The sequence below is a fragment of the Gracilinanus agilis genome, chromosome 2 (genome assembly GCF_016433145.1).
Source record: "Gracilinanus agilis isolate LMUSP501 chromosome 2, AgileGrace, whole genome shotgun sequence".
In the NCBI taxonomy this organism is placed as follows: domain Eukaryota; kingdom Metazoa; phylum Chordata; class Mammalia; order Didelphimorphia; family Didelphidae; genus Gracilinanus; species Gracilinanus agilis.
Window position 1 is genome coordinate 255,849,527 of NC_058131.1, and position 22,286 is coordinate 255,871,812.

General features: G+C 40.1%; 1 protein-coding gene across 1 annotated transcript; it reads left to right on the top strand.

Annotated features, from left to right (window-relative positions):
- Positions 1–92: 92 nt before the first annotated feature.
- NPEPL1 (aminopeptidase like 1) lies at positions 93–21,318 on the top strand. The gene is made up of 12 exons (XM_044661136.1): positions 93–242; positions 1,653–1,838; positions 3,156–3,323; positions 4,457–4,546; positions 5,694–5,775; positions 7,128–7,270; positions 7,890–7,967; positions 16,463–16,563; positions 17,845–17,968; positions 18,281–18,457; positions 19,567–19,677; positions 20,359–21,318. Exons 1-12 carry the CDS (start codon positions 93–95, stop codon positions 20,512–20,514), a joined length of 1,566 nt encoding a protein of 521 aa, XP_044517071.1. The 3' UTR covers positions 20,515–21,318.
- Positions 21,319–22,286: the final 968 nt, after the last annotated feature.

Consider the following 22,286-nt stretch of genomic DNA (forward strand, 5'->3'; position numbering starts at 1 on the left):
GGGGGGAGGGGGGAGGAGCACAGCCGGCGGGCAGCGAGGGACGGGGCGGCGCTGGAGCCGCGGCGGGGCCCGGGCGGGCCGGGGCTCCGAAGATGGCGAACGTGGGGCTGCAGTTCCTGGCAAGCGCCGGGGACGCCGACCCGCAGAGCCGGCCGGTCCTGCTCCTGGGCCAGCTGCAGAATCTGCACCGCGTGCCCTGGAGTCACCTCCGCGGGAAGCTGCAGCCCCGGGTCACCGAGGAGGTGAGCGGGGACCAGGCCAGGCTGGGCCAGGCCAGGAACGAAGTTTCCCCTCTTCCCCTCCCCCCTGTGTCTCATCCCCGGGCCCATGGACCACCACCCCCAAACCCCGGGGAGCGGCTGCCACTGTAGCAAAGGGACCACCTGCCCCCTTCCCCATATAGATCCATCGACCCTGGGGCCAGAGAGACCCCCTACAACACCCAGACCACCCCCCTACACATATCTGCCTAGCCCAGTGGTCTGGCCGGGCCGGGGCTGGGGATGCAAGAGAAGGCCCAGACCCCGTGAGGAAGAGGGAGGACAGTGATATGGCCTATGGAGGGCCTAGCTTGGGCCCTCCCTGACCATTAAGATTTATCTATAGCCTGTGGTCATAGACCGGCCGTCCCCTTTGCTCTTGCTCCATCTCGTAGGTGGCGATGGGTGGGATGAAGTGATTTGAAAGAAATGTTCAGTACCATAATCGATGGACCACAGCTTTAGGAGCTCCTTTTGAGACCCATGGGCCATTAACCCTGTGAGATAGGGAGGGCACTAAGTTTTATCTTTCTTTTACAGATGAAGAAACTGAGGCCAGAGAGCTCAGAGCTCATAACCCAGATTTTGTGCTGCTGTCCCTTGTGTTGTTTCCGCAGATCACCCTCTCCTTTTACATAAGGGACAGGGACGGTTTCTTTTTTTGTTGTTTTTTTTGCCCAGCTCCCACTTGCTATGTTACATCTCAGTGAAATGCTGAGTTGGGTGCTCAGAACAGGATAACACTGAACTAAAACATGGCTTCCCCTCCCCCTTCCTTTTCTAGTTTTGCCTTCTGCCTGGATAAGCTGCTCTCCAGGGTATCTGGAGTCCAGAGGTTCTCTGAGGATGTGAGTGATGTCACTAAGACCTGACTCCTCCTCTCCTTCCTCTTTTAATTTCACTTGGTAAAAAAGGAGGGGGAAAAATTCAGAAATTCAAGTCTCCAGGAAACTAATTTCTGAGGGAATTGGATTTTCCTATTCCTGTTAACCTGAGGCTCAGCTTTGAAGTTTTCTGCCTTTTGATTTTACATTTTGGAATCCTCAGAACTCAGTTTTTTACATGTAAATTCTAAAGATATTAATTAACATGACTTAAATCATTTGTAATTTAGAAAAATTTAGAAACCAGGCCCCAGTTTGGCCTTTTAATTTTGATCAGAGGCATCTGCTTAAATCCTAGAATGGGGAAGAAGTTGAGGGGGTAAGAAACTTAACTTCAGCAAGATGTGACAAATTTAATTGCCAAACAGTGGCTGCCACTGGAAAACTGTGAAAATGCATGGCCTTTTAAAAGAGTACAAGCTCACATAAGGAATGTCTCCTATTGGCTTTCTGATTTTTCATTTCTCTGCTCTCTCTCTGTCTTTCTTGTCTCACTGTCCTATCTCAGATTTGGCAGACTGCATTAGGCACACTCAATCCCAACCCTACAGACAGCTGTCCTCTCTACTTGAACTATGCCACAGTGGCAGCACTTCCTTCCCGAGTGAGTCGGCACAATAGTCCCTCAGCAGCCCAGTTCATTACCCGCCTTGTCAGAAATTGCCTTTCAGGGGGAACCAACAGGTGCATTTTGGTAAGTTCTTTCTGAGAAATTGTCTAGAACAAATAGGTAGAGGCAGATTTTTGGTTTTTTGCTTTTTTTCCCCTTGAAAAGGGTTTTCATGGGTTTTTTTTTCTTTTTATTAATATGAACTTAAAAATCAGGATCAAACACAAATGTTTCTAATGTACAAAGAACCAAAAAAAGAAGATTGTATATGAAACTGTGAACTTTGTTATATAGTTTTTTAAGCGTATATTAAATTTGAGAAGAAAGTAACAAAATTGCCTTATTTATCATGTTCTGGATTAATTTTTATTAATATTCCTTTCTATTTTTATTTCACTTCCCATTAACTCACCCCCTACCCTAAAGCTCTCCCTTATAATAAAGTAGTCAAACAAAACAAAACATTTGGCTATGTTTGAAAATGTATATCTCATTATGCACCTTGTGCTTCAATGCTCCACCAAGAGGGAAGAACCATACTTCATCATCAGCCCTCTGAAATTAGGATTGGTCAAAGCATCAATTAGAGTTCTATAGGCTTTCAAAGTTGTTTTCCTTTACATTATCTTGGCTATCCTGGAAATTATTAAATAATATTTAATAAATGCTATATGCCAGATAACTCTGGTTCTGCTCATTTCATGTCACTAGTCAATCAATTGAACTAGATCATCAGGGTACAAAATTTTGTAATTCTGTGATTTATTCTTCCTGTTACTTTTTTTTTTTTCTGAAACTAAACAAACAAAAAAACCTTTTTCATTCATTCTCCAGCAAGGGAGTATTGGCAGGGTGTTCACTGTTAGTAGGAAATGTTGCAGTTTCTTGTGTTCTGGATTTTCTTTTTTCATATAGTTTAGGACATCAGAATTGGATTGGATTAGCTGGCTTTGACTTACTTAACAAAAGTTAATGAGCCTTTGACTCAACTGTGAAGCTCACCTACCTTCCTCTATTAGAAATTCTTGTCAGTGCTGCATTCTTATACCATAAATGAAGATTCCTTTTTAGGCATCAATTACCTATTAAGTCTCTACTTTGTTCTAATGCAGTGTTCTAAATTCTGAGCAAAATAAAAAGGCAAATAAAACATAGCCTTCCTTACTTTGCTGTTTATATCCCCAGCACTTAAAAGTGTTTTACACATAGTATGTGCTTAATAAATCTTTTGTTTGTTTAAAAAGAAAAACAAAGGCCTTATCTCAAGGAGCTGGAAGGATGAGGATATGACATATCTATAAAGAACCATAATGCAAAAATCTTAAATTTATCAGCTCTGGAACTGGTCAGTCACATCTTGGCTTCTTCCCTCCCTCTCATTTCCACAATTTTGTGTTGCAGATGGTCTGTGAACGCTCAGAAGTATTTGCTTCTGCTTGTGCCCTGGCCCGAGCTTTCCCCCTTTTTACACACCGATCTAGTGCCTCAAGACGCACAGAGAAGACTGTCACTGTGGAGTTTTTTTTGGTCGGACAGAACAATGGACCAGTGGAAGTGACTACTCTAAAAGTGAATATTGTATTCAAATTATTCTGACCCAATGCAGGCATAGACAATTCTAGAACTCTTGCTAGGACTTTTCATTGCCTAGAAGTGATGCTTTCTTTTCCCCCAGGAAAAGATTAAGGAAGTCAAAAAGGCCTTTTTAGTGTGCAGCTTCCTAGACTTTTCTCTGGCCCTCAGTTTTCTAATACAAAAAGAATCCTCACATGTGTACTTTTCTAGGTAGGATCTTAGAACCAGTGGCCTTCAGGGAGAAAATAGCTCTTAATACCTTTGAGGTAACTTTTGTGGTGTTAGTGTACTATGGGCTTGATAGAGCAGGGATAGAGCCAGGATAGTATTGATTATAGTATCTGTGATTTCAGCATGTAGGTAACTTCCAGTGTCTGATACACTAAGGGAACCCATTCAGTTTCTCTGAGGAGTGTTTGAATTGAAAGGTAGTGGGGGCATTTTGGCAGGACTGGAAAGGTTGCATAGACATATTTCATATCTAAGTTGTCAAATGTAAACAAGCCTCTTTATAAAAAAATAATTCAATATAGGCTGAGACTATCTCAGCAAATTTGATAATAAATTGGAGAAAAATCATGGGGTTGGGCTACCTCAGCCCATGGTGTGCCATATTTGACGTGATGAGACCAGATAAAATGGTGGGAGACTCCTTAGTCTTCACATAGTCCTCCTATCTTTCACCTATACCTACACATAGTCTTTCAACTTTTTCCTTTTAACACTGATTTCTTTCAAATCAAAGACTTCCCACCTTTTTGCTTCTAGGCTTTTAAAAATAGGAAATTAAAATAACCCAATAGATTAGATTTAGAGTCCCTTAGACTCTCAAATTGGAAATGGAGTGAGGCATAGGAAAAACTGTCTAAATCAGTTCAAGGGAAGGTACTGAGCAAGCACAGGGTGGAAAGATGAGGATGGGCTAAACAGTAGCCACAAACCATAATTAAGATTTAGGCTGCTTACAATGAGGCCGGTTTATCTGCAAAATTTTCCATGAGGAAGCTCTGGAGTTCAGGAATTAGCCAGTTACAGAAATGAGAGAGAGAGAGAGATACTTGATACTATAAATAATATACCCCTATCCTTTCTCTTTGACCATCCCTTTGCCTATTCTGTGTTTCCAGTGTTTGACTAGTGCAACCGAAGGTGTGAGACTGGCTGCCCGAATTGTTGACACACCCTGTAATGAGATGAACACGGATAACTTTCTTGAGGTTTGTAATATCCTCCTGGCAAATCAGAGTGCAAGGAGGAAAGAAAGGCATTTTGATGGGGTGAGAGTAACAGAATAATTCCTTGATGAAGGTAACTTTACCAAAAGTTTCCTGGCTAACTAAAAGTTTTTTCAGTCACAAAGTAATCATCTTAACTATTAGCAAATGGTTATTAAGCACCTCCTATACACAAAGAATTGTGTTTAGTTACTGGGCATACACAAGATGTCCTAGTATAGATGCTTGGGGATCATGGTGCTAGTCCTGGCCCAGCTGATATGGCACAATGGGAAAAATGTTAGATTGGAAATCAAAGAGCCTGGAGTCAAATGTCAGCTCTGAAGCTCTGTGACCTTGGATAAATAAGGTGACCTCTCTGAGCCTTAGTTTCCTCACCTATAGAAGGAAAGAGTTTAGATTATATGATTTCTAAGGTATCTTCCAGCTCTTAAATCCATGAGCTTATGAAGACCATTGTCTGTGACCTTGGGTAAGGCATTTTCCATTGCTGGGCCTTGATTTCACCATCTGTAAAAGGAGAACGTGACTTCTATGGTCCTTTCTACTTCCAACATCCCATGTAGCAGACATGGTTCCTGCCCTCAAAAAGCTTACTATCTCTTTGGAAAATTGAGTTATATAATATATAGGAGAATAACTGAAATCAAGGTGGTATGGGATAGGTTCTTTATAGGGGCAAAAAGTAGGATTAGGAAGACAGAAAATTCAGCACTCTCAACTGGCTAAAACTGAAGATTTAGTGGCTTATTCCAAAGTTTTTACTCCAGCTTTGTGGGTCCTATGGGTCATATAGAGGTGATTGTCATCATTATAAGGTCTCAAGATTCCATGGTAGAGTAAGATACAGCGTCATGTACTAACTCCCATGTTAATCCTAATCCAAGCCAAAGAAATGAAGAGCCTGTTTTTTTTTGTGGCTAATTTGCTCTCCCTATTTGGTTACACTGGCCAATGGATTGGATAAGAATGGTCAGTGGCTATTGGGTAGGCAGGGAGAGCAGATGCCCTCAACTATTCAAAAAAAAAACCCAAACCAAACTAAAGGATTCATTTGGCTGTTTAGGAAGATAAGTTTGAGCCCATCTTCAGCTTGTTTTTTTTTTTTTTTTCTCTCACAAAAACATAGGAAATTAAAAAAGTTGGAAAAGACCTGGGGATAGTTCCAACTATCATCCGGGATGAGGAACTGAAGCAGAGAGGATTTGGAGGTAGGTGCCATGATGAATTCTTGCCAAGGACTGGCCTCCATTACATCTTGCTGTAGCTTCTTGCTTAATTAGGTGTGTTGACCACTCAGGTTGTCATAAAGGCAATGTTACTCAACCCTTCACATCAAATCAGAAGGAAATCTATGTCTAGCTCTGGTGTCTGAGCCTGTGAGCTAAAGCAGATCCTGTAATAGAAGACAGGAAGTCACTCATTATCTGAAGGCTCATTTGTTCCATTGAACATTAAAATCTTGTTCAGATCCCTACTTTCCATGTAATTTTGAGAGATGAAAGAACAAAGATGGAGAAAATGTATTCACCTTAACTATTTTTTTAATTGTTTCTACAGGGTTCTTATCATAGCATAGGGGAAATAAAAAAGAATCTATATGGCTTATTCCTTCAAAAAGTCTGTCTTTGACAACATAGCAGAGTATAACTCAGTGGTAGTTACTGGAAAAGCTAGGATAGATCTATGTAGAGAGCAATAGTCAGGGATTAACTTTCTGATAGGAGCAAGATTTAGACTGGGAAAGCATTACACAGAGTCATTTCGTTTTCAAAGGTACTACAATAGAATTTTTTTGGAATCAGATTTTACCCCAGGAAGTACTTGGTTAGGTTGTCATTAGAATTAGATTTGAATCAAGTAACTCAAATTAGAGCAATCAAAAGGGGAATCCCAAAGAGGTTCTACCTCCTCTTTAAGTAGAATCTAGTCTAGTGATATCAAACTCAAATAGAAATAGATCCTTTTGGGCCCTTATTGACTTAGAAAATCTCAAATGAATATTATCTGTGTCTTATTTGTCTTTTTATTATTTTGTTAAGCTTTTCCCAGTTACATTTTAACCTCAGTCTGACTAGGCTGGGAGTTTGACACCTATGGTGTAGAATACTATTTGGGGGTTTGTTATGCAGCTTCTAGGATAGACCAGGTGGAGGTGGCCTCCGAGATTTCCTCTGTGATTTTGCAAATTAGTTTGCATCCCTTGAATTATATATAATATTATATATTATATGTGAGTGTGTGCTGAACAGTCCTAAGGTCCTGAAATGTAGCTCTTCACCTCAGATTACTTGAGAGAATTTCCTTAATGCCCCTGCAGATCAAGCAGTCAATAAGCATTTATTAAATCTTAATTGTTTAACTACCAGGTACTATGCTAGGTACTAGGGATACAAAGAGACAAAGCAGTTTCTTCCCTCAAGGAGTTTGCAATCAATTGGGAAAAGCTATGTGTACCCTCATAAATACAATCAAATAAGAGCCCAGTGAAGCATGGTCAGGTCTGTGTTGAGATTCGTGGTGGCCTCACAAATAGAACTCTCTTCTCTCTTCTACTCAATAGGTATTTATGGAGTTGGCAAAGCTGCTGTGCATCCCCCTGCACTGGCGGTTCTCAGCCACATGCCTGAAGGTGCCACCCAGACCATCGCGTGGGTTGGTAAAGGCATTGTCTATGACACTGGGGGGCTCAGCATTAAAGGGAAGGTGAGATCCCATGGCTGACCTTGAGGGCTATTTTGAGGGGTGGCTAAAGCCAGAGTCTCTAGATCAACCCTTGCTTTTAGAGCCTGGGGAGTCTGAGAAATGGTTCTGGAGAGCTGGATTGGGAAGAGAATGTAAGGGGGGTCAGCAGCAGAATCAATGCCCAGGCTGAGGAGTTGATGGTTTAGGGATGCTTTCTGTCTCTGGCACAGCAATATAATAACTTGTGTGTTCTATGAAGTCCCATCCCACCCACTGACAACTCTTCATAGCCTAGGATCTAAAAGTGCCAAGTGCCTCATAGCATGAGCAGAAGTCTGACTAGTGATGAATTCAAGATAATGGCACAGCTATTTTAGAACAGTTTTCTCCTTTCTCTTTTTACCAGTTCTGTTCCCAGTTCTGCTTTGGGATCTCAGTCAGGTTGCTGCTGCCACCTATATCTTAAATTCTCTAGGTCATTAGAGAAGAGTGTGGTTTTGGGGTTGCAAAATAGTTTGAGGAAAGCAGGAAGGACCTTGTGAGGATAGAGTTCTAGCTGTGACTATGTATTTAAGGTACTGGGTAGATTGTAGAACTGTAACTGACTGTTTACCTGCTCTTTTTGTCTCCTTGCTGACAGACCACCATGCCTGGCATGAAGCGTGACTGTGGGGGAGCAGCAGCTGTCCTAGGAGCCTTCAGAGCTGCAGTCAGACAAGTAAGTGAGGTCCACTGTCAGTGACCTTGCACTTACTCCCTATGATGCTTGTGTTTTTATTCCAAGTTTGTTTGTTTTTTAACAAAGTTATTTAGTCCCAGATTTAGAGTAAGAAGTCCTGGGTTCAGATCCCAAGTCTGAGACTTATTGAGTAAATCACTTCCCTTCTCTGGATCAAAGTTCCCTTTAGCCATGGAAAAAGGCATTTGGATCAGATGTTTTCCAGTTTTCATTTCTCTTAAGGCTAGGCACTATCTTTCTTCTGGATACCTGTACATCAGTGTCCTCCTTTTCTTGGCTTTGTCAAAACTGAACTAAACTCTTTAAGGGTTATAAAGCATTTACCTTTAAATAAGCACTATGAGTGAGGTGGTGTAAGGATTAGCTCTGTTTAATAGAGATGAAACGATTTGTCCATCTGTGATCACACAACTAATAAGTCAGGGCTAGGATGTTTGTACCTTCTTGCCCAAGTAGTGGACCTTAGATTGGATCAAGGTAGTGAATGACTTTAACTTATATTTTTTTCCACATTAGTAGTAGGAGATTGAGTGGTGAATATTATGATAGGTGAGTAGCTCAACAGAAAGTTTACTTCTGCAGATGTGGGGAATTCTAAGTTTGACAAGGTTATTCTAGTTGAAATTCTAACACTGAAAGCACAAAGAATATTTTAGAAAAGAGGAAGCCTGCAAATGTAATTCAAGCACATTTCAGCTCATTTCCAGTTGTGGAACCTGGGTTTGAGGGCTAGTTAATAATGGAGAATTTTTGTCTAGCATTCCTTACTAAATTCTTGAGCTGTCACTCACCATAGCTTTCCATTGTCCTTTCACATCAGCCTCTATCCCTTCTCATCAGTTATAGTCCTGAATTAGAGCACAGCATAGGAAGGACCTATGACACTGCCTTGTTAAGAAGCCAGCACTGCCCAGGCTCATTTCCTGAGCTTCCAGTAAGGATATGGTTGAATTGAAGTTGAAGGAATCAGTTTATCATAGGGGTTTCATCCCAGCATCAAAAGGATTTCAGGATAGTTGATTCCAAATTAACTAGGTGGACAAAAGTTACTTAAAATTTCATTCATAAGTGATTCACGTATTGTCTGGAGGATTTTAAGTTGAATGCTGCCCTTCTGGACCAAAGTAGACTTCTGCCTTCTATCCTGACATTTTTTTAATTCCTCTCCAAAAATTAATTGTCACATGTTGACTTTTGGATTTAGGTGGGAAGGGGGCTTTCAGAAGTAGAATCTTGTCTGAGAGACTGGCTTGGCCTGCAGGCTAGAAACTTCATGGCTCAGCAGTAAGTTGACTATCAATTTCTCCCTTAGCTTGATGGAAGGAAATCAGCATAAAGCTGGTGTTAGAAATAGCAATTTTGGACCACTTTGAAGGGAAACATTTAAATGTAGCCAAAGGTACTCTGATCTCCCTTATAAATCAGATATAACTTAGACTTACTGAGCAATGATTTCCTTCCAAGAAGTACTGGAGATTTAGAGAGACATCATCCTTCTGGATTAATGTAAAAGATCTGCACAGGATGGGCCAGATACCAAATTCCAGTTCCTCAACCCCAAATTACGCTTTTCACTTTGTATTGAAGCCATGGCACACCCATTTGATGTTAGAGAAATGTAACCCTTGTAGATTAGTCATTAAGGACCTGTGATTGAAACCAGATTGGAGAGAACTGGGGAGCATCTTAGTTCAGTTGCTAGTGTTATGGAGTTATGGAGTGAATTTCCCATCCCCGGTGTCCATAAGTCCTATGCTGAATTCCAAGCACCAGGAGGCTGCTACATTCTAAATGAATGTGAACATGGATAGTTGTGCTTCCCCTGACACTTTCATGGGCTTGAAAGTGTGCTGTCCCAGAGAAACTTGCAAAAAAAAAATATTCTAAAACACCAGAAAAATTCCGTTATTAACTAGGTCAAATGAGTAGTTGGAGAAGAGTGAACTCTCAGCCAGGGGTCAGGGAAGGGTTGAAATGAAGATAAGCAAAAGTTCTAATATTTTGAGTAGTCAAAAAGTTTTAGTTTTAGAGACTTCTGCAGGGTGGGAGGTAATAAATGAAGGAGTGATGGGACATACAATAAAATCTCATTAATTCTGAATTTAGCAATTTAGATTTGTGATAATTTAGAAATGGGACCTAATGTATGTAGTGATCTTAGACAAGTGACTTCCCAATCTTGGAATTCAGTTTTTCTGTCCATTAAATCAAGAATTAGACTGGCTAGTTTCAAAGGTCTTATGCAGTTAATACATTCTTCTTCCCTTTCTTTTCTGACATTTCAATGAATTTCCCAAAGGGTTTGGAGAGGTTCTTTGGTTTAGTAAGCTGATCAGAAAAATTCCCAGTAAAACAAGGCCTAATATTAGAATTGGCTCTGTTAATTGTGATATTTTTTAGAAAGGAGTAGCTATGGGGTTTTTTTTGATAATTTAAGCAGAGACATTGGTTTATCTATATCATGTCTGTGGAAGTTCCATGAGGGTGATCCATTTGGAAGGTCATAACATCTGATAACCACTCAGCTTTAATTTTCTTTTCTTATCAAAATCTGGATCATCAGAATTCAGCACTTAGCATCAATATGAATATCTGGAAAAATTCTTTCATGCTGATCCCTAAAAGCCCACTATTAGTGGTTCATTTCTTTGGTCTGAACCATTACTAGTACTTATTAAGAGCCTATTATGTTAAGCCCTGGAGATACAAAGACAAAAATGAAAAAATTCCTGCTCTCAAGGAGCTTATATTCTATCCCTAAGGTCTCTTTTGTATACAGTAATCTCTGAGACAGGTAACACATTAAATCATTTATAGTGTGAATTAATTTATCCGATCATTTGGTTCTGTTATGAATAAAAATTAATCTTGGAGACTGTACTAAATTTATAAGTATCTATTAGTAAAGAGAAAGAAAGAAAAAAAGATTTTCAGCCTATCTAACTCAAAGTCCCTAGCTAATTTATTTCTGCTCCATCAGGTCCTAGATTCCCCTTGGGCCCAGTTAACAAATGTAAGGGGGAAAAAGGGGTTTTATGGGTTCAATATATTAAAAGGTGGTCACCAGAGGATTGAACTATTATCAATCCTCAATTAAGAATAATCTCACTTCAAAATTTACTTTTATGGAAGTTTATTTATTTACAATTAGGAAGGTTGAAGGTAGGGAAATTGAGAGAAGCCTGGACCGGGTAAGAATTTAGAGGCCCAGCAGTTGGGGCACAAAGGTTAATTAAACAAGGCTTCTACCCACAAGGCCTTTTACAATTAGAGAGGCAAGAGATGCCTCCTTGAGGGTAGAGCCTCCAGAAATGCCAAGGGAGGAGAAAGAGAGTCAGCCTAACTTACCCACGTGGAAAAGTCTAGGTCACGAACCAGCAAAGCTCCCTCAGGTCTCCTTCACCACACCAGTCGCAGCCTCACTCCCCCATGAACCAGAAGAGGTCCTCACCAGATGCTGTCTTCCACCGAAGACCTCAGCTGACTGAGGATCTTCTCCTTTTAAAGGGGTCACTTATGCATCACTTCCTTCTCCTCCCTCCTAATTCACATGTCCAATCACAACAGACGCCTTCTCATAGAAAGTGTAGGGGGCGGGCGGTTGACTCTGACTAGTTACTCTAGCACATGTGGGTTAGGACCTTCCAGAATTGGAAGGTGCTCTCACCTTTGGTGATTAAATCCAAAGATGGGCAGTGTAGACCTAATCTAATTATTACACCACTTGGTGGAGCCAAACAAATTAAGACCAGCCAAGGAGCTAGCTTAAGTTCAGGGAGACAGAGCTTCTAGATAAGCACCCAAACAGCTTTTAGAAAGCTCCTTTCATAAACCAAAAAAATGGCAGAGAGAGCAAGCCTGCTTCATGTTGGCTTTTCGAGCTCAGTCTAATCTTTTCCCCAAGATTCTCCAATTGGCCTGGGTATGACCTCAGTCCCCACATGTCATCACATTCTCTGACTTTCGTCAGTCAAGAATTTCATTAGCAGTCCCTTCTTCTGAAATAATCACAAATATCAGTTAAAGTCCCATATTATTTAACAACCAGTGCCAGGTTTCAGTAGTCTAAAGCTCTTAGGTATGCAGTGTTATCAGGGCTGATGGATAATGTAAACTTATCCTTCAGTATCAAATATCAATCATGAGTCCATAAACTTAAGTTTTAAAGAAAATTAAATTTAAATTAGGAAGAAAGGGAAAAAAAAGAAAATCATATTGCTAACCCCATTAAACAATGGAACAGTCAAATATAGGCATAAAAAAATTGATCACTTAAAAGTGAAAGCTATTATCTAGTCTGGCCTTGATCCCCACTTCAAGTGTACATAATTTTTTCTCCTGGTAAAAGCTTGGTATAAACTTTCCTACAACTAAAAACAAATCCTGAAAAGAACAAAAATTCTCAGGATTTAAAAGGACCAGCAAACTTGTTCCCCATACATATGAGAGGTTCCATGCACCATCAGATGTCACATGGACCTCTAAAACAATTTACTGAGTGTCATTCAAATTCTCTTGAAGCTCATGGACGTTTGTAACAGTTCCTTGACTGGATGTTCATTGAGGGTCAGGATCAGAATGAGAACTGCATATATAAATATGGGGCCTTTTTTTTTTATTCTTCTATCTGCCTTACTTCATATCATTTCATATCCAATCAGTTGCCAAATCCTATTGATGATTCTCCTACAGTATCTCACAATTGCCACCTACCCTTTCTGGATGCTTGGAATGACCTCTTTAAAGGCTTCCTCTATTTTCCTCCCTTTTCCAATACATTCCCTAATGGCCTTTTCTAAGCCCTCATTCTCCTTGACTTTTCTGCAGTATTTGATACTATTGACAACTCCCTCCTTTGTGCTTTTCTCCCTGGTTTTTCATGACATGTTTTCTCCTGCCTGTCTGGCCACTCTTTAATCTCCTCTGCTGGATCTTCCATGTCCTGCCTCCTAATTTGAAGTGAATTTTCAATTCTCTGCCCTGGACCATCTTCTCCTTGCTCAGTAATCTCATCAGCATTCATAAGTTCACTTGTCATTGGTCAGTTGTCTCTTAGTTCTCATTTTTCCCAAATTAACTATATAATAAAACTAAATTAGATGTTTATTTCAAAGTTTCAAATGTTTCAGAGTAACTCATATTACATTCCTCACAAGAATTTATTTAATAGAATTAAAAAAATCTACTTAGAAATCATGAACAGGATTATAAAATGAATGATAATATTACCACCACCCTTTCACTAACTGGTTAACATTGTTGCAGTCATCATTGACTCTTTTCTCTCTCTCCCTCTTCTAGCCAGTCAGTTAGTTCACAAGATTTGTTTATTCTATTTCCACCACATTTCTCACATCTGTCTTTTTTTGTCTGAGAATTGATATTAAGTATCAATTCTAAGATAGAAAAGTGTTAAGGTCTAGGCAATCAGTGTTAAATGACTTTCTCAGGATCACACAGCTAGGAAGTTTCTGAGTCACATTTGAACCCAGAACCTTCTATCTGCAGACCTGGCTCTCTAATCACTGAGCCAGCTACTTGCCCCTGTCCCCCTCTTCACTCCCTTAACCACCATCCTTGTTCAGGTCCTTATAATCCTTTGCCTGGGCAGCCTCTTAAGTGGAACTCTCAAAATCTAGCCTTTCCCCAAGCGTAGCCATCCACACAACTGCTAGCATCATTTTACTAAAGCATTTGATCATGTTATTTCCCTGCTCAAGAATCATAAAGTTTCCTGTCTTCTCTAAGACAAAATGCAAACTCCTCTGTTTGGAGGTTAAAGTCTTTCCCAAAGTGACTTTCATTTGCATTCCAAGGATTCCAGCCCATTCTAGCCACATACTATATTTTAACCAAATTAACCTCCTTGTTTTCCTTTTTTCCTTAGAACTTTGCAGTCTATTTCCCACCTCTGCCTGAACTATATATACTCTATCCTCACCTTTCTCTCTTAGAATACTTGGCTTCTCTCAAGATCCAATTCCTGTGTTACTGAAAAGACAACTTACAGAACTACTAGGCCTTTCCTGCCTCTCCTTCTAAAGGGAGGTAGAAATTTAGACACAGTGGAGTCAGTTTTAATTTTATTTTAAATTTTTATTGGCATCTTTTATTTATATGTAATTTTTTACTTCCTAATGTTGCTTCCTGCTTTTCTACCCAGTGAGCTATTCCTTAGAACAAAGGGAAAAAAAAGCTATTCAACAAAACTTGCCAATATGTCAATCAAATTTGACAGAATATGCTGTGTCCCAACTCCATAGTTTCCCACCAGTTCAAGGAAGGGTGGAAGGTGCATGCTTACATATCTTCTTCAAATCTAAGCTTGGTCATTACAATTTTTCAACATTCAATTTCTTGTTGCTGTTTCCATTTACATTGTTTTTGTCACTGCGTGTATTGTTTTCCTGGTTCTTCTTTTTCTCACTTTGCATTAATTCATAAGTTTTCCCATATAATCTAATAATTTATTCCTTACAGTACAATAATATTCCATCAAGTTAGTGTGTCCTTGTTTGTTTAGGAACTTCTCAATGAATAGGTACCTATTTTTTCTTCAGGTGTTTGGTACTACAAAAAGTGCTGCTATAATTATTTTGGTGGATTTGGAACTTTGTATCTTTGATCTCTTTGGGATATGTATGCTGAATAGTGGGATCAAAAGGCATGGAAAATTTACTTGCTTGCTTAGCATAATTCCAGCTTGCTTTCCAAAATGACTGTACTGATTCACAATTCCACCAGCACTTATATGTAGATCTCTCCTTCCACAACCAATGACTATTCCCATCTTTTGCCATCTTTCCTAATTTACAGTTGTTGGGTATGAGGTGAAACCTCCGACTTATTTATATTTGTATTTCTCTTTTAAGATATTTGGAGCATTTTTATGTGTTTTTTAAATTATATTTTATTTTTCCAATTACATATAAAAATAATTTTCAACATTTGATTTTTAAAATTTGAGTTCCAAATTCTCTCCCACCCCACCCCTGTCCTTGGGAAGACAAGCAGTTTCATATAGGTTATACATGTGCAGTCAATCAGAATAAATTTCCATATTAGCCATGTTGTGAAAAAAACACAGACCCAAAAAAAGAGAGAAAGGGGTTTTTTTGTTTTGTTTTTTTTTTAAGTGTACTTTGATCTGCATTCAGTCTCCATCAATTCTTTCTTTGGAGGTGGATGGCATTTTTCATCCTGAGTCCTTTAGAGTTGTCTTGGATCATTGTATTGCAGAGAACAGTTAAGTATTTTCACAGTTGATCATCAAACTATATTGCTTTTGATGTTTACAATGTTCTCCTGATTCTGCTGACTTTACTTTGTATCAGTTCATATAAGTCTTTCCAGATTTTTCTGAAACTATCCTGCTCAACTTTTTTATGTGATTCTCACCCCAGAGTACAAAGAGAAATTTTTGATCTGGTACTAGCATTTATCATTGAGCCTTTTGAAGCTGTCAGGAATTTTGGCTAGGAAGAGGCATGGAGGATGGAGTTTGTTCCTGGTTTAATAAGAGGGAGGGAAATGACGGTGGGATGGTTGAGTCTTTTCCAGGGTGTACTAATGCAGATTTGTTTTTAAAGCATTTTACCTTTGTCAGGGCTATAGGACAAATTTGCAAATCCCACGTAAATGAGAAAAACTTCAAGGCAGTATTTTAAGAGCACACTTCATAAGACAGTAGGCCAATCTAACTCTTTCTTCCTCTGCTCTTAGTCCAACCTCTTTGTCTTACTATTGAAGAAAGCAAAGTCTAGCAAGGGGTCTCTTGACACTCTCATCTCTCATATCAGTTTCAAGAAAGCTCTTTGACTTTAGATGATTCAATTTCTTTTTTTTTAAATTTTTATTGATTAATTAATTTAGAATATTTTCCATGGTTACATGATTCATGTTCTTTCCTTCCTCTCCCGGAACCAACGAGCAATTCCACTGAGTTTTACGTGTATTGTTGTTCAAAATCTATTTCCATATCATTATTACTTGCGATCGAGTGATCATTCAAAGTCAACATCCCCAATCATATACCCATTGAACCATGTGATCAAGCAAATGTTTTTCTTCTGTGTTTCTATTCCCATGGTTCTTTCTCTGGATGTGGATAGCATTTTTTCATAAGTCCCTTGGGATTGTCCTGGATCGTTGCATTGCTACTAGTAAAGAATAGACTATTTAGTTTCCATGTGCTCAGCTATCTGGAAGTTTTCTCCCCAAAAATGGATATTTGGACTTAACCATTGATTTTCATACACACTGCCCCTATGAAATCCCCTGTAGAACTGAGGCAAAAAAAAAAATAGGGCATGAGTATGATTTGGAAATGCTCTTAAACCAAGTCCTGCCCATCCCTGTCACTCTCCTACTTCCTGAAGCTTCTGTCTGTAAGGTCATGTGTGCATGTCTGTCTGGCAAAATATAAACAGATCCCTCTTTGGCAACTCCCAGCTATCGCTTCTATCTTCTTTCAGGGCTTCAAAGACAATCTCCATGCTGTATTTTGCTTGGCTGAGAACTCTGTGGGGCCGAATGCAACAAGACCTGATGACATTCACCTGCTGTACTCAGGAAAGTAAGGTTGTCTCCATACTTTCCTTAGATGTGCCTTTTCCATACATCTCTGTATTCATCATTCAGCCTTTTCCCCCCTTCCATTTCAAAATACATATTTTCATATCCAGTTTCTGTCAGAGCCCTAGAAGCATTATAATCCTGCTTAGCATGGTGTCTGCAAACTCATTTGGCAGTGAGATACTTTGGATCATGTCTGTTAACTGAATCCATAAGTGCTATTAGGATCTTAGGGCCGGAAGGGGCTTTACAGATCCTGAAGCCCATCTCCTTCATTTTATGGATAAGGTCATTGAGACATAGTGAGTTTCAGTGGCTGTCCTATGGCCACAAAGCCACTGTTATGGAATGGTCTGGTGATAAAATGTAATCAAAGAAATTATGGAATGAACAGTGGAAATTAAGCCTATCTACAAAAACATTGGAACACATACTAAGCATTTTTCAAATCAATTCATAATTATGTAGTTAATGTTTTAGAAATGTATAACCACTAACACTTGCATTTTCCTGATAATACATCTAATCACATTACATAGAATATGAGGATCTGTAGGATACAATTTAGGAAATGCTTGTCTAGCATTTTCATTTTCAAACTTTTTTTGTCAGTTTACTTTTTTCCTCAGATATAGTTAAGGATAGGTGGTATTCTCACTCTCTAGTGGTAAATAGTGTAGTTAAGCAACTTGCCCCAGGGTCCCAGAACAAGTCACTGATAAGACCCAGTGCCTAGAAACCATGTCTCCAGACTGGAGAGTTTTTCTAGATTATACTGCTACAGTTTCTCCTTTATGGTCTTATCATCAAACAGAACTTTGACTATATAAACAGCTCTGACTCATATGCAGATAAAACTTGTCCAGGAGCAGGCAACAATGAGGCTAGCTGAGAACATCTTGACTTAATGTCCTTTAAAAGCAGGAGAACCCTTCTTAGCTAGTTCTTTTAGTCCTTTGTTAAGCTGTATAGAGACAGGATGATACCATGTACATAGCACTGGGCTAATATTCAGAAGGCACTGACTCTAAGTCTCAGCTTTATGTTCTGTTCACCTTGGACAGTTCCCCTAACTTTTCATAGACTTAGTTTCCTCATTTGTAAAATGAACATCACAATGTCTGCTCACTAGGTTGGTTGTGTAGATCATATGAGATCCTAGGATATATTCTGAAATCCCATGCAACTACAGAGGGCTATAAATTGGGTACCTCCATTCCCAGGGGGCCTATAAATGGCATATAATCCCATTACAGAATTAGAATGATCTCTCTCTTCCCAGGACTGTGGAAATCAACAACACAGATGCTGAAGGCAGACTGGTGCTTGCTGATGGAGTGTCCTATGCCTGCAAGGACCTAGGGGCTGACATCATTCTAGATATGGCTACACTTACTGGAGCTCAGGTATGAGGGGCAGAGCAAGTTAATCCAGACGTCTCTGGCCTTCCTTCCTGTTGGATTACTGATCCTATGACTTACTTCTTCCCAGTATCCCAAGGGGCATCCCTTCGTTTGAAAATGGAATTTCTTGAGGTCTTGGGGGGGGGGGGAGGGAAGTTGCTCTCTTCTGTATCTCACACCTTACCAGCCTGAGGGTAAGGTGGGCACAAAATCTATTGGTTATTCAGGTGAGGCCATCTTTCTCTAACCCTCTCTATTTCTTTGTTTTTTTGTACTTGCCTTTCTCTTGCTATCCTTTTCTCCTCCTAACTTTAGGGAATTGCCACAGGAAAGTACCATGCTGCTGTCCTCACCAATAGTGAAGAGTGGGAAGCAGCATGTGTGAAAGCCGGGAGGAACTGTGGGGACTTGGTGCACCCCCTGGTCTATTGCCCAGAACTTCACTTCAGTGAATTTACCTCTGCTGTTGCAGATATGAAGAATTCAGTGGCGGTAGGTTGATTTTTAGAATCATTATTATTAGCAGCATTAAAAGAGACTTTTAGGAGACTACCACAGTGTCTGAGTTTAGTATAATAAGGGAATTGCACAGAAGTGGTAGGACTCTGGCTCTACTCTTGAGTGAAGGTCCACAAACACATTAGAACACTTAGAGGACATAGAAAGCAACAAGGTAGATGGGATGTGTGAGGGGAAACTGGATCTGTGTGTGAATGAATGAAAAAAACATTTTTTAGTGCTTCCTGTGTGCTAAATAGCACACAAAGTACCAGGGATACAAATACAAAAGTAAAAAGAATCCCTGCCTACAAGGAATTTTCATTCCAAGGAGGGAGACAGCATAAGAAAAGAAGTTGTGGTTAGAGAGAGACATGGGAATGGGGGATATAGGAGAGTGAATTGGCTCATCCCATCTGGAAGTGGCAGAGGTGATTGGATTATGGTTCTAAGAACTGGTAGGAGAACCGAAGGAAGGGGTGTGGGCAAGTTGCTTGATAATAGGGATGGCCAGAGAATGGGCAAGAAGCATAGTAACTGGGATTAAGGCATCTCCTTTTGAAGAATAAATGGGAGAAAAGCAATAGTCCAGATTCAAAGGAGAAATGGATTGAGGAGAAATAAAGATTCTGCTGTGATCAAGGTAAACAGCAAATGCTGGAATTTTCACACATTTCCAGATGTGAGTGGATACCAGTGTGTGTATCATGGATTGAAGATTTGTATGTCTTTGCACATGTGTCTTGTCTTTCCAGCTAGATCATGTATCTATTTCTATTAGATCGAGGGTAGAGACTCTGTGTTCTAATTGTTTGTATTCCCATCTCTTCCTCCTTCCCTCACCTAGTTCTCTGCATATTATAAATGATCAGTAGAAATTTTTTAATGTAGAGGAGCTTTATGCTCCTGGAGATCAGCCCTTTGATTCTCTGGTTACCATGTCATGAGTTTACCAAGAGGGGAGACAATATCACAGGAAAGCTGCCACTTCTTGCTGCAGCTGATTAGATTTCAGAATAATGAGCCCTTTTATAAAGTCTTACCTCCTTTCTGTAGACCAGTTAGACCTCTCTGCAAAGTATAACATCTTAAACTCTTCCCAGGACCGGGACAATAGCCCCAGCTCCTGTGCTGGCCTCTTCATTGCCTCCCACATTGGCTTTGATTGGCCTGGTGTATGGGTCCACCTGGATATTGCTTCCCCGGTGCATGCAGTGAGTATCTGGAATTTTTCTCCCTATCCTATTCTCCCAGACCCATTCTTCCTAAATTATACTTCACCATTATTTGTTTATTTTGCATTTGTTTTCTCTTCCTACCTCTTGGTTGATTTTTAAAGATATTTCTTCAGCTATCCTACATTTATCCTTTCATGCAAAATCTGTTCCTTTCAGCCAAAGCTTTTTTCCTTCCATACTCTTAAGATTTTTTCTGGCTCTTTGGTCATGGTTCAGGTTACCCAAAAACATGTTTTGTCCTTAAACTTCATGTGACTCAGACTATCACTACTGGTGGTTTGCATCAGAGTTGAGTCTCCCTAGAACAGAGAAATTGGCATATGACCAGTGTACCTACCTTCAGATGACTCACTGTGTGGACCACAGGGCCCCTGACACCCTGCTATATTCCCAGCCTAACAGAAAGCTAGAGGATTCAACTTCCTAAGCCTGTTAGAAGATGGTAGTGGTTGAAGGAAGCTTTTTGACATAATTCTGTTACCACCAACTCTGGATTTTTATGCCCATACAGAAATAGTTGTAGATAATCCAGAGAAAACTTAAAATTGGTTTATACTTGCACTGTGACTTCATTCTCAGCAACAGCAATGGAATCATTGCTTTCTTTTTAATGCTTATAGGAAGATGCACTTAGTCCCATTACTGATTTGCTTCTAGGGGGAGCGAGCTACAGGCTATGGTGTGGCCCTCTTGCTATCTCTCTTTGGTGGAGCCTCTGAAGATCCGCTTCTGAAAATGGTGTCTCCTTTGGGTGAAGAAACAGACCCTCCAGGAGACATGGAGAGAGACTTCAAAAGGCGGCGCCTGGTGTAATCCACCCCTACCTTAGCCCACTCCCAGGGCCCAGACACCTGTAGGGTCTCTTACCTCACTTTGCACTGATTAATTTTAAGCAACTGCAAGATTCCGCATTAGAGATTGGGATTTTTTACTGTCGTGATGATGAAATTGCTCCTTCCTACTTTTTAAGAGGTTGAGGGTTAGGAGGGAGGGAAGGGAGGGTCAGGGGTTGTTTGGGCTTGTTTTTGTGTGAGTTACCAGTTCACACAGTTACCTAACAATTCGGACTCCCTTGGCTTTTGCAAACTTCACTAACTCCCAAGAACAGAAGGACAGAATGACATTCACTGTGATCTCACAAGGTCACTTCAGTTCATTTGTCCTCTGAGTCCATATCCTGTGAAGCAGCTGCCAAGCAAAGACTTATTCACTTTGCTGCATTGAGGTCATCTGACCTTCAGGCTGAGGTTCTTGAGGAAGCTTCTGCTTCTCAGAATGCAGGCAGGAGGAAGGAGCTAACCTGGCTGCATCTTTAGCATCAGCATTCCCAATGCCCAGCACATCATACATAGCCTCCACTGCTGGCTGCAGGTCTCTCACCTTCTGTGAAGTGCTCTATCTGTCCTTTTGTCCTGCTGCCCAGAAAAAAAGGTGTACCAAAGCCTAGGCCAGGCCATGTCTTCAGCTAGTGCTTCTCTTTGGAAGGACAGAAAATATTAACTATGATGGATCCAGACTTGAGAATCAATTTCATCTACAGAGCGAAAGGATTCTTTTGCTCTGACTACTTATAATTTACTCAAGATTTTATTAAATCCAAATACATCATCCCTCTCTGACTGATTTTTTTGGACTTTTTTCTTTTAGTCTTTTCTCATCATTGGAATGGGGTTACCTTGAGTTCTTCAGGACATCAGAGAACAAGTCGGCCAGGTCCTATCAAAATAGAAAAGGCTTAGTACTGGGTGGGGCAAACGGAGCATCTGGTATCCAAAGACCAGTCTTACTAAGGATACCCACCAGTGATATACTTTTTTGTCCAAAGTAACCCTGCTATCCAAACCATCTACTAAATGTGGATAGGTTATTATAGCCTCTGCATGGTAGAGAACTCACATGAATAAAGCCACACATGATGGAAGTGTTAAGAATCCTGGAAGAATTAAGTCTTCTTGGGAAATGAGACTGAGAATACCACTGACTGCATAGAATAGGTGCTCAGCACTAATTGTATCTTTTGCCAACCCCCTCTTTCCTTTCTGAGAATTATAGAATGACAACCATAACGAAATTGACTAGCCCCTTACCTTCATTTTATAGCTAAGGACATGGGCCCGGAGCTGACAGCAGAGTACAGAAAGGAGGGACTTGAAACATTCTCTGCTACTTAGTGGCAAAGCCAAGCCAATAAGGAAACCTCCTCTTAGTTCCTGGTACAGTGTTTCTTTGATTTTTCTTAATCAATCTGGGTATGGAAAACACAAACATAAAGACTGAGAGCTTGTCTGTTTAGTTTCAGTTCTCAACATAAACTCTAGGGGCTGTTTCAGAGAGAATATGTTTATGGATGGGAAAGTTTACTAGAGGACATAATTTGCTCTTTTTGAGTTCTTACAACTTTCATCCATTGGAAATGAGGTAGTTATATTTATAACAGAGAAAACCACTGGGCCCAAGTAATCTTGCCAATATAAAGTTAGTTCAAATTTCCCATTTGAGGCTACTTATTGTGCCCCAAATCCACCTGATTTTGAGAAGCAGTATGGCATAAAAGAGAGTTTCCTGAATTTGGAGTCAGGAAGTCC

Coding starts and splice junctions, on each gene's coding strand:
- NPEPL1 (XM_044661136.1), top strand. CDS start 93: ATGGCGAACGTGGGGCTGCAGTTCCTGGCAAGCGCCGGGGACGCCGAC. Junction 4,547..5,693: donor ACACGGATAACTTTCTTGAG/GTTTGTAATATC, acceptor ACAAAAACATAG/GAAATTAAAAAAGTTGGAAA. Junction 17,969..18,280: donor CTACACTTACTGGAGCTCAG/GTATGAGGGGCA, acceptor TCCTAACTTTAG/GGAATTGCCACAGGAAAGTA.